Below are 13,328 nucleotides of genomic sequence, written 5' to 3' on the forward strand. Positions count from 1 at the left end.
CACATGTATGCATTTGACAATGTTAGAATTATGGAAGAAATTAATGGATGTGTTTTTTATGTTGATGTGTTATGTTTTACAATGTGGATTGAATGTTATCGACCATTGTTACCATTGCATTGTAATAAGAAAATATCATTTAGAAAATCAACGACCATTGTTACCATTCCATTCTAATAATAAAATGTCATTACAATGTCATTACAATACCATTGTTGCCATTCAATTCTAATAAGAAAATATTAACTACTGTTACCATTACAACAGTGTCATCTTACAAAAAACACCAAAAAAGATTCATCAACTAACAAAATAACATGTAACAAAATAACATGTCACGAATCAGCTGTATACCTACGCCTAGGCCTACGACTGTATGTCAATGTCGAAGATGGAAAGCGACCTCCAGCAGAACTAGGTCCAGCTTCGTCAATGTGTTGACCTTCAAGAACATGTGTCATACTCTCGATAGCCTGGTAAAGTCGATAAGGATGGCGAATTCCCTCCTGATAACCAGCATCAATAATAGGATGTGAAATCTGCAGTGCAAGTGCAATACGTTGCATTTGAAAAGAATATCACATTTTAGGGAACATATCAGGAAAAAAAAAAAAAAAAAAAGTTACATATGCATAAGAGAGGATAATAGATTACATCCGCATGTTCGCTGAAATCCTGATGGTCATGGACACGCAGTTCATCAGTGTGCTCGACATATAGGTGCGTGATATTCTTATACCAATCCATATAACCCGGAACACATTCCCAAGGCTGACGAACTGGTGTGCTCCTCCGTTGCTCAGATAATACGTGGTTATCCCAAGCCTCCCAGATCCTATCCAAGTATCTGTACATAACTGTATATCGTGCAGATATGTTGCCTCGCGCACCACGACTGGGAGCTAGCGGTGCATCTGGAATGGTTTGAACCCTGCCAAACTGCCTCAAAACTCTATCTGGATGATAGGGTTCGACAACGTCTAAGCACTTTAAGCATCCATAGTAGAACGTAACTGGGTTACATGGATGTCGGTCTCTGCAGCTGTGGTATGGATCCTAAATAACCTGTAAACGTAAAGTGTTTTTGCATTAAAATACATAAAGGGTAAGATAAATGGAAGTGTTAAATTATCGCAGGATAAGTAAACTTACATCAGTAGCTACTAAACTGTCAAGCTTGGCTCAAAAAGATTTCAAATGGTCAATGGAGGAACCCGCCTCTCTCCTAGATGCCCAATGGTACACGTGTGGCATGTCTTTATTGTAGCCCATGTTCTGATAAGGTCAGAATGCTCGGAAGTGCTCATAAATCCACGCCTCCAAAAGAGTCATATAACCACCCATCTGCTTAACCCCAGACCGGCTAGTAAACCCCAACTGTCTATATAAAAATGCTAATGCAGCAGCACCCCAGGCATAAGTATGTATGGAGCCCAAATCCATCAACAAGCCGAGGTAAACAACGGGAACCCTGCCGCCACTCTTGTCATTGAAGAGTGTACATCCCAACAGAAACAACAAATAAGCTCTTGCAGCGCACTGTATAGCCTCCTCGGGGTCTGAATCTGTGACACCAGTAAACTGACTTCGCAACCATTCAAGCCTGACTGAATTGCCACCAGCAGAAGAAACCTCTTCATGTGCTGCACGTTCAGTAATCCCCAAGCCATAAACGAGTAATGTAACTCCATAATGATCTGTCACATCTGGTATGCTGACTGATTTGCCTACAATGGGAAGGCCAAGAATAGTGCCAACATCATCCAGGGTCAAGGTCATCTCACCAACTGTCATGTGAAATGTGTTCGTCTCAGGTTGCCATTTCTCAACAAAACTGGAGATTAGAAGCTTGTTGACGAACCGATAAGTGCAACAAGCTAACTGTGACAGTCCAGACTGCTCAATAATGGCTTTGAATCTGGTGTTGTTCTCTACTAACCACCATGGCCATGCAAGGATCTTGGAAGAGTGATTATGACACTTTAGGGACCCTCGTTCCTACAACACAAATGATATCTCATTACAAACTACCATACAACACACAAAAAAAAAAAAAAAAAAAAAATCACATACAAATGAATTTCAGTTTACTAAGGAATGTTTACCTCCCCGTGCCAAATAGCTGCAGCCACATGACTATTGAAACTCCGCAGTATTGACGGATCAGTCGATCCACCTGGAAAAGCATGAGTAAGGTACTCTTCCTGGACAGGAGGAGAATCAGGTAAAGAGGTATCCTCCACAGCAATGTCAGGCATATCATAACCTTCAACTCGTCTTTGGCTTCGGCCCCCACTTTGACTGGCACTGGGAATATCATATTCTACCTAAACTGGATCACGACCTTGACCTCGTCCTCGCCCACGCCCTCGTCCCCGTTCATGGTCTACATCCAATTCACGACGTCGTCTATTTGAAGCAGTAGGTGGGACACGTTGTTGATATTCAGAATCCATATTATCTGCAAAAAATACTAAGTGTAAATAAACAGAGTGTGTGTAAAATTAATGAGAGTGTTTTAAATTATAAGTGTGTGTGTAATGAGTGTGTGTGTAAAATTAATGAGAGTGTGTAATGAGTGTGTGTGTAAATAATAAGTGTTTTAAATTATAATGAGAGAGTGTGTGTAAAATTAATGAGTGTGTGTAATGAGTATGTGTGTAAATAATAAGTGTTTTAAATTATAATAACTGTTATAATTAAGTGTTTTAATTAAGAAGGGAAAAAAAAAAAAAAACCTGTTCGGAAGTTCACAACCGAAAATACCTATTCTGTTCGGAAGTTGTTGTCCGAAATTAAAGCTACTATTCGGAAGTTGAAAACCGAAAAAAAAAATTATTTTCGGCACTTGAAAGCCGAACCAAGTAAATATTTTTGGAACTATAGTGCCGAATAGAAGCAGAAAATTCGGAACTCTAATGTCGAATATTATTCTTGTTTTCGAAACTAGATTGCTGAACAAAAACAAAAAATTCGACTAACTAGTTCCAAATGAGGAAACACGGCAATCACTTGCAATGGTGGACGGAAAATGGTAAAAATTAACCCTAAAATGTGAAGACTTCAATGCTCTTCAATGCCTTTCAATGCCAATACTTCAATAACACAGATGGATAGATGAAGCTTTTGGGGAGGAACGGTGGAGAGTGTGAGAGATGGGTGTGTGTGTGTGAGGGGTTCTCAGATAGGTGTGTCTGTGAGAGGGGTGACAGACGGGTGTGTGTGTGTGAAAGGGGGTGTGTGTGTGTATGATTTACATTTGGGGGTATATGTGGAATGATAGGTGTGTGTAGTGAGTCAAATATATTAGGGTTTATTGTTTTAATGTGTGTATTGAGAAGGATTTGTATGGAGAGGAAAGAGTGTGTGTATATAGAAGCTCCCCAATTATCGACAAAAAATTATATAGATTAAAATTTTAAGGGCAAATTACAGTAATAACCCTTAAGGTTTGTTTTTAATACCGATTCTTATATCATATTTTAAAAATTACATCTCCCATGCTGAGATTTATATTTGCATTAGAAATTACTCCTGCCGTCAATTGGCTGTTAAATAGTTAACCATTTTTGCTGATATCATCAATTAGGTTTTTTTAGAATACCAAGTTTGCCCTCAAATGCATTTTGAAGTTTAAATCAACTATCGATTCTCAGCAACCACACCCAACAACAATAAATAATTTCACAGTGAGTAGAAGTTTTTATATGTTAGTAACGTATTAAATGACATTATCTTTTATTAATCACAAATATATATATATATATATATATATTCTTATTATTTTTTAAACACTTAATATAAATATAATAAATTTTACTATCAAAATTAATCACAATAATAAAATATATCATATGACATATATTTTATTCACATACAAAAATTACTCTTATTCAAAAGAGCGATACTCTTTTGAATTGCTAGGATTCAATCATCCTATTCAAAAGGACCAATGCTATATATATTACAATTTTGACTGAAAATCTCATGTGCCTGAATATTATTGGGTATCCAAGTATCATTCCCTCTATTTGATTTTGAAGTTTTTAAAAATAATTTTTAAATTTTCAATCCATATATATATATATATATATTTTTAATAAATTTTAAGATAAATTATACAAATAGTCCCTATAGTTTATCTATTTTCTTTATTTTGGTCTCTGTTGTTTCAATTTGCTTAATTTTGCTTTTTAATTTAACGAATTGTGTCAAATTAGTCTATGAAATCACGACGGTTAGGTCTAATGGACGGAAAGTCAAATAATGTGTCAATTTGGTCCCTGTAATTTATAGGATGTATCAATTTGGTTCTTGTAATTTGTAGGAAAGTCAAAATAACAGGGACCAAATTGATACATTTTGTAAATTATAGGGACCGAATTGACACATAATTTGATTTTTCGTTATTTATTGGACTAATATAATACAATATGTTAAATTAATGAATAAAATCGAGAAATTGAAACAACAGGAACCAAAATGAAACAACAGGTAAACTACAAGGACCACCGCTGTAATTTGTCCTAAATTTTATAATATTTAATTTTTTTATTTTTTAAATTTACTTAATCTAAATACAGTAAAAAGAGGAAAAAATTGTGAAAAAAAATCTTTGTTCGATTAAAAAAACATATCCGGTGCTATACAGAATTATTATTAGGGGATTTTTTTTTTAAGGTCCCTAATAATAACAATTTAGAGGCTAAAGGACACACAAAAAGATAGTGATGCCTCACGTCCCTGAAACAACTTGGCGCGCGTTTTTAATTATTTTGTGGACCAAAATACCCTCGCCAAAATCAACACAGAACCAAACTCATTCCGACGTCTCAGTTACATTCCAAACATCCAGCATCTTCACGAACAGGAGACCAGCAGAATTAGGGTTTCAACATCATCTGCACCATCGACATTACAGCTTCGTTATCCTCTCCAAAAATCATTCCCATTCCTTCCTCACAAATTTCTCTGACCTACGTTAAAGCTTCGTTTTCACGGCTCATCATCATCTCAGTCCATCTTCGTCACGTCGCATCTTCATCGCGGACCATATCAGCTCATCATTCAAGTTTCATCCTAACTCTGGTCAGTTTTTCTACAATACAACTAGATTTTCTCTGGAAACACAGTTAATAGCATTTTATAATAACCTTTCATAAATTAGGGTTTCAATTTCGTAATAAAAAGCTACCTGCATTTGAAAAAATTTATTTCTGTGTATTTTGAACTTATTCTTCAACATGTTTGTTTGATTTTATCTGTAAATTTCTCTGGCATTTGAATTTCTCTGATTTTTGATTAATGTAATTTTCTTCTTTCAATTTTCTCTGGCAAGTTTATTTTCACAACAATTTTTTGTGTTTTTATCTTATTCTTGAACATGTTTCTGTAATTCTGTCTATAAATTTTCCTGCTCCGTAAATTTCTCTGTAATATGTATTTTTAATTGCAATGTCTATCTTAATCTAGAATGTCTATTGCTTTCTTTCCTCTGTCTTAAGTTTCTCTGGTATTTATAATTTTCTCTGACCACATCACATCACTTTCCTCCCTTGTGTCTTTGTCATTTTAAATTTTCTCTGGAATTTTAATATTGTGGACTGGAATGAATGTTTCTTCTTGGAATTTTCTCTGCCATATGTACTTTGAGAAAAAATTATTTCTCTGAATTTTGATCTTATTCTTGAATATGTTACTGTCATTTTGTATCTGAATTTCTCTGCTTTGTAAATTTCTCTGGAATATGTATCCTTCTCTGCAATGTCAATTACACTCTTGCCTCTGTCTTAAGTTTCTCTGGTATTTACAATTTTCTCTGACCACATCGCACCACTTTCCTCCCTTGTGTCTTTGTCATTTTAAATTTTCTCTGGAATTTTAATATTGTGGACTGGAATGAATGTTTCTTCGTGGAATTTTTTCTGCCATATGTACTTTGAGAAAAAGTTATTTCTCTGAATTTTAATCTTATTCTTGAATATGTTTTGTCATTTTGTCTCTGAATTTCTCTGCTTTGTAAATTTCTCTGGAATATGTATCCTTCTCTGCAATGTCAATTACACTCTTGCCCCTGTCTAAGTTTCTCTGGTATTTATAATTTTCTCTGACCACATCGCACCACTTTCCTCCATTGAGTGTCTCTATCATGGTTAATTTTCTCTGCTTGTGTATGTAAATTTTTCTTGCATTTTAATATTATGAATTGAAATTTTCTCTGGAATGGAAATTTCCTCAAGAATGTGTAATTTTTTCCAGAATGTGCATTTTTCTCTGGTATGTTTATTTTGTTCAATTCTTGATTTCAATATGGTATACTTCTCAGTGCCATGTTTACATTACTTTGTTTATTTTATCTTTGCTAATTGTGGAATGCAAATTTTCTTTCACTTGCCATGTTTACTTTTTTCTATCATTCATTTTCTCTGGTATGTTTACTTCTATCTGTAATTTAAACAATTATTGAAAATTTCTCTCCCATGTTTATGATGCTGTGTTGATTTTCTCTGACATGTCAAATTTTCTGTAATTTTCCCTTATCTGTAATTTTCTCTGGCATCTCCAATTTTCTCCCTTATCTTTAATTTTCTCTGACATTTCCATTTTTCTCTGGGATTTAATGTTGACATCTCTATGCTTTAATCATTGTCTAGAAATGGCAAAACGTAAAGGCAGCGAAACACCGGAAACACCAAGCAAAAAACAGAAACTGTCTCAGTCTTCTTATGGACTAGGATCAAAAACCAGCAGCAAAACACTAGAAACACCAAGGAAGCAAGAACAACTCTCTCAGTCCTCTTATCATCTAAGATCAAAAACCAGCACTAAAACACCACAAACTCCTTCCCAAAACACACAAGTCCAAGCTCATGAAGCAACTAGCATCCAGATGAGTACCCCAACTTCAAAAGACTCAAGCTCAAGGGGGAAAAAACCTGTTAAACTCCACAGAAAGAGAGCTCACTACAGCATTCAATACCGATCCAACCTCTCATCTGTCGTCTCCTTCTTTCAAACACTTAAATTCAGTTCAAAACATCTTCTAGAGCTTCAAAAGACCCCATTCTGGTATTTGATTCAAGCTCTAACCACTGGAAGGATGGATCCAAAGAAATCTAGGAAATCCGATGATGATGTAGTTGCCATAATCCAATGTTACAATGAAAAAACAAAAGCATTCACAGTTGGGAAGAAGAACCTGACCTTTACAACAAATGACATGACCTTGATTTTTGGTTTGGAAGGAAGTAAAGGAGCCATGTCATTAAGATACTCTAAAAAGCCAAAATCTGCATTCCTCAGGAGAAGATTCCAAAAGGACACAAGGCTCACTGGTCCTGTTCTTAAAAATGCCTTGGTCAAAGCAATGAAAGGCAAGCAACCAACTGACTTCAAAGATGTAGCAATCATTGTTACATTGTACTTGTGTCTCACCCTATTTTTTGCAACAAGTGGGAATTCAATAGGTTGGGTTTTTATAAAGTATGTGGAACCTCTTGAATCAATGAAACAGTATGATTGGCCGGAAGCAATCACATCAACATTGATTGATTCTATCATGGCTTTGCATAGAACTCCAGAAAAAGTTACGGGGTGTGTCATTGCATTGCTGGTAAGTATAATATCCATTCAAATTTGCAGTTATCATACTTACAAATTTGTGCGTTTACAAAATTTTATTTACTTTCATTTTCATCACAGTATTGGCTATGTGAACATGCAACTATCATTGACTCAGAAGACAGTAACACAACAGACTTCCCAAGATGTGCCAAGTGGAACCTTCAAACCTTGACGAAACAGCTGCAGAAGACACCAGTCCACTCTCTTGCACCTCGACAGGTTAGATTCCTATTGCTACCGAAATCTCAGTGAAATTTCAAAAATTTCTCTGACTACTGCTTTGTTTCCCTCCTTGTGCATTGATTGATTAAGATTAATTTTCTCTGAAATATCAATTTCTGTTTTCTTCTTTGTTAACCACTGGTCTATTTCTGCCATTGTAATCAATTTTCTCTCCCATCCAAATTTCTCTGACCACAATTGTAACACATTAACTTATATGCCCTGATTCATTTTCTCTAATATCTGAATTATGTTCTTTGTCACATAATTTTCTCTGGCCCATCAAATTTTATCTCCTTGTGTGTAATTTTCTCTGCCCATAACTTGTGTGCCTTGCATCTTTGATTAACACTGTTTATTTCTACCCTTCTAATGAATTTTCACTGGAATTCAAATTTCTCTGACACAAATATAGTAAAACATTAACTTATAAACACTGTTTATTTCACTGTTTCATAATTTTCTCTGCCCCATACAATTAACTCCATGCCTCTAATTTTCTCTGGCCCAATACAATTTTCTCTGAAGTTTGTTTCCAATTAGTATCATTTAGATGAATTTTATTTTCCTTATTTGAATTTTTTCTCTGAGTGAATTTTGTAACATTTCTGTAATAAAAGAGTCTCCTGTTACATATTGATAACAAGCAGCTAGTCAAAAACCCATCTGAGGAGTTTTGTCTTGGCAAAAAGACGAAGAAAGAATTAAAAAAGGCAATTGTCATATTCAAGGAGAAATTACAAGATCCATCTGAAGATGGAGGGAATGAACAAAAAGAAGAAGAAACCACCAAAGAAACCAGCAATGGACAAGAACACCAAGCAAGCAGCACAGAAGAAGAAACCACCAAAGAAAGTGAAGAAATAGAACCAGAAGACAAAGAACAAAATGAACAGAAAGAAAATGATGAAGAAAGTGATGAAGAAGAAAATAATGAGCAGATGGACCAACAACATGATGAAGAAAGTGATGAAGAAGAAAATGAACAGAAAGAAAGTGAACAAGAAGATGAAGATGAAGATGAACAAGAAGAAGAGAACAAGGATGAAAGTGATGAAGAAGAAAATAATGAGCAGATGGACCAACAACATGATGGCATTTGTGGCTCAACAATGCATCAGCCTGAAGAATTTGAGGAATCAAAGGATGCCCAAATTGCTGATCTACGTCAAAGACTGAAGGCACTGTCTCAATCTAAAAAAGAAGAAGACAGAAATTGGATGGAATTACTTGCTGAAAAGGATATTTCAATAAGAATCCTGACATCACATAACTCAGAACTTCAAGAAAAAGAAAGCACAATCCGAATGAAACTAAGGATGTTAGAGGTTGAAAAAGCAGACGATGCAAAAACAATTCAACAGTTGAGGTCTTCAAATTCGGAGCTTGAAACTGAAAATGCCAAATTGCATGAACAAGTTCAAGAACTATCTGTCCAACTAGCAACACAACCATACCGAACACCAACACAACTTCAACCACAAGGTCAGTGAAAATCTTGAGCCACAAAAAGTTATGTCCTTGTGCCATCATAACTCAGAGAAATTTCTATTTATTATAATTTTCTCTGTCATTGGTAATTTTCTCTGGAAGTTATATCTCTCTCAACACATTAGTTATATTTCTACTGCTCATTTCATTTCTCTGTATATTTTCTTATTCCATTTTTGGGGCTTGTTTGATTTTCACTGTGTATAGTTGGAATGCAACTGGAACAACAACCAACAACCCAACAAGAGCAAATCCCACACAAACAACAACCGAAACAAAAGAAGAAACTCTATGGTAACTACAAAATATTGAATTAAATAAATTTACATATTGAAATATCATCTGTTGCTTCAGAGAAATTTCACTTTTCCTAAAATTTTCACTGCCTACAGTCAAAAAAGATCCAACCTCAATGATAAAAAATTTAAAGGCAAAAGAAAGGAAGGAAAAGCAGCATGATCCAGAATTCCAATATCCGAAAGTTGCGAAAGTGACTAGAGTTTCAAAACAAGCTGCAAAACAAGTTGAGCAAAGCACAAAGGACAAAGAAGTGCTTGATGCTGATGCATACGTCTTGCCTCAACCTATAAACATCACAAAATCTTGGGTCTTTCCACAAACTCTTCCCATTTCAAGATTGATAAAAGATCATATAAAAGACATCTTGCAGCACATATCAAATGTGTCTGGGCTTGAGTAAGTACAACAAACAAAATAGAACATAACAAACAACAAATTACAAACTTATGTTGCATTAACAACAATTCAATCCCTTCTTTGTCATCTTGTAGAGCTTTAATTTGGACAAGTGAGTTGAATATCATTACCTTTGAAGACATTGGAAACCTCATAAAGCAAAAAGAAATTGCCAACAATGTAAGTCTTTCCCTTTCATCAACATTTCTCTGCAATGTTCCATCACCCTTTATAAAACAATATTACAATTATAAATCATATTTTTCAGGTCATTGATGGCTATGGAGAGATCCTTTTGGCTGACCAAATCAGAGAGAAACAACAACCAACCTCATTTTTTTTCACATCCATGTGCTTAGTATGTTACTACTATTTTATTTGATTTTCTCTGGAATTTACTTTCTACTTTCTCTTCTTAATATACTTCTTGAAGTCAGTTGTGTCACTAACAAAACCATTTTTTGATTTTCTCTGAGCACAGAATTTCATCAACATGACAGAAAATCAAAGTTTTCGAGTGTCCTTATTTGACAAGCATATTGAAACAGCATGGAGGAACTATAGGTTCCTCCATTTCCCAATAAATACTGGAGGTAATGAGAAGTCCACACATGGAAATCACTGGACCTTGCTTGTCCTGGACAAACAAGACAATTTATGGAGGTTCTACAACTCATTGAGGCCAAGGAGGGATGATGCAGAAGACAAATATGTCAAAGATGCAAAACAATTGGTAACGAGTGCAAATTTCTCTGATCCATCATCATCTTTATGTGATGATGATTTTCATAGAATCCCATTGACTTGTCCGTAAATTTCTCTCTTATATAAAAATTATTTTTTTGCAGCAAGATTACGTGGAGAATTTTCTGAAAGCTTGTCTTGAAAGAGACGCTCAATCACAACCCTCTTTCAAATTAATTAACTCACAAAACACAAGTTATGACTTTGAGTATGTCAACAATGCTCCACAACAAGAAAGCGATTCGTAAGTTTCATACATCTATAAATAAGATAATTTCAGTTGCATGTTTTTTAAAACTAACCATACCTATAATTTGTATGCAGTCTGGATTGTGGCCTCTTCGTCTGCTATATAATGAAACAATATAGCAAGCATGAACCTATCAAATCCAAATTATCCACACAAGAGATAAGGTTGATGAGGGCAGAACTCATAGAGAGATTTGTGACCGAAGTTGGCAGGTCATGGACTGAACCAATTGAAATACCCCCAGAAGAACCACAAATGTAATAGTGAAACTAGTGAAAGGAAGACAATGTACATATCCACACAGAGAAAATTGTCTCACATATATGTATATATCCTTTCTTGTTCATACATTGAAGGAATGATGATCCTTGACGTATATGTATATATCCTTTCTTCACTAATCTAAATTTCATTTTTTTTTTTTTTATTTCGACTAATGTAAATTTCAACAATTGTCTGCCAGAGAAAATTGTCTGCAGAAATTTCTCTGGTATAAACTACCAGAAATTCACAGAGAAATTTAACTTGTATCGTCCCAAGGGGATGCCTATATGATCATGTAATCTGTAAAACTTTGTGTTGGTACAAAACAATCATCAAACTCAACAAAACACAAAGCACACAGTAATTTTATCTGCCACTGGAAAATTTCATTGCATGAATTTCAAATTTCAGACCACAATGCCCATATAGTTTTCTCTGTTGGTGAAAATTTTCTCTGGATGAAAATTTCTCTGGCTTTGACACAAATTTCTGAGTTCAAGTGAGTCCAGAGAAATTCTTTCCTGGTCCAGAGAAATTCTCAACTCAGAGAAATTTTTTGAATGCTCTGTCTGCTGTGCACATTTCTTGAAATGACTGATATGAAGCTACCAGAAATTTACAGATAAATTTAACTCATATCTCACCAAAGAAGGTGCCTATATGATCATTCAATCTCTAATGCACTGTGTTAGTACAAAACAATTATCAAATTGAAAAAACACAATCCACACAGTACTTTAGTCTGCCATTGTCAAATTTATGTGGATGAATATGAAGCTTCAAAACACAACACACAGAATTTTCTCTACCATAGGAAAATTTCTCTGGATGAATTTGACAGGTACTACAAACCCACTGCCTATAGTATATATCAACAAACACACTTTAACTCATATTGAAAAATTTCTCTGGATGAATTTGATTGATATTATTATATACACTGTCCAAAAAATAAATTTCACAAAACAAAATACACAAAGTAATCATCAAATGTATTATTCCATCAATAAAATGTATAATCCTCAACTATTTAACAAAGGTTCCTTGCATGTCCTCTTATTATGGTGACCAATACTCTCACAACGACTACACTTAATCACCCTTTTAAACTCTCCAGTAGAAGCAATTCTGTTCTTCTTCGGCCTCCCAGCAGGTCTCTTGCTCAATGGAGGTAAAATCATAGCATCTTCAATGCTACACACAGGTTTTTCAACAGTTGGAACTGGGCCAATCGAAAAGGAGTATGCTTGACGATACATATCAGCATGAAAAAATGGTTCAACAAATGAATTCAAATTCTTTCCACTCCTAAAAATTGCAGCAACAGCATGTTGACATGGATACCCATTTATTTCCCATTTTCGACATGAACAAGTTCTCAACCCAAGATCAACCATAACCGAAGGAAAACAATGCACTTCAAAGACATTATCAGATGATAAACTCACATTCCATGTCCTCCCGTCCAAAAAAGACTTCTCCAACACACTATCCATACGAGGACACAAAATTTTATTCCATTTACTAGAGAGCAGCCTCCTATCAGACCTCATATTCATGATTTGCAACCGTATCATGTCCACCAAATTTGTTATTGGTAAGTGCCGAGCTTCTCGTATCCATGAATTGAATGACTCAGCAACATTTGAATACATATCACCATAACGTTTCCCTGCAAAATATGCATCACTCCAATTTTCATATGGTAAACTTCTCAAGAAAACACTCACAATGTCTCCTCCCTCACTTTTTAACTCATTTAACTTGAAATGAAATGATGCCTTTGTTGGAGCATATGCACATTCTGAAAACTTGGACACAATCGTCTCCCTAACCAAATTTGTGTTTCCACATGACAACTTATCCCTCAAATTTCTCTTTAGATGTTCCAGACAAAATCCATGAAAGCAGTTAGGGAAAAACCTAGCAATTCCCTCCACAATTCCACAATGTCGATCTGATATGAAACTTATCACCCTTTCTGATCCTAATACTCCATATAAATGTTCAAGAAACCAACACCAATTGTCTTTATTCT

General features: G+C 35.0%; 1 protein-coding gene across 1 annotated transcript; it reads left to right on the forward strand.

The window, feature by feature from the left end:
- Positions 1-3,117: 3,117 nt before the first annotated feature.
- On the forward strand, positions 3,118-11,631 carry LOC145791871 (uncharacterized). Its single transcript, XM_082872329.1, has 9 exons — positions 3,118-3,159; positions 8,466-9,330; positions 9,544-9,630; positions 9,729-10,032; positions 10,128-10,212; positions 10,301-10,390; positions 10,514-10,765; positions 10,881-11,020; positions 11,101-11,631. Exons 1-9 carry the CDS (start codon positions 3,118-3,120, stop codon positions 11,285-11,287), a joined length of 2,052 nt encoding a protein of 683 aa, XP_082728455.1. The 3' UTR covers positions 11,288-11,631.
- The last annotated feature ends 1,697 nt before the right edge of the window (positions 11,632-13,328 follow it).

The sequence above is a fragment of the Camellia sinensis genome, chromosome 5 (assembly GCF_055761805.1).
Source record: "Camellia sinensis isolate YWXY chromosome 5, ASM5576180v1, whole genome shotgun sequence".
NCBI classification, from domain to species: Eukaryota; Viridiplantae; Streptophyta; class Magnoliopsida; order Ericales; family Theaceae; genus Camellia; species Camellia sinensis.

What these genes read in the sequence shown, in the direction of transcription:
- LOC145791871 (XM_082872329.1), top strand. Translation starts at nt 3,118, where the DNA reads ATGAAGCTTTTGGGGAGGAACGGTGGAGAGTGTGAGAGATGG. An exon ending in TCAAATGTGTCTGGGCTTGA is followed by an intron (nt 10,033 to 10,127) that starts GTAAGTACAACA and finishes GTCATCTTGTAG; the next exon opens with AGCTTTAATTTGGACAAGTG. An exon ending in CCACAACAAGAAAGCGATTC is followed by an intron (nt 11,021 to 11,100) that starts GTAAGTTTCATA and finishes ATTTGTATGCAG; the next exon opens with TCTGGATTGTGGCCTCTTCG.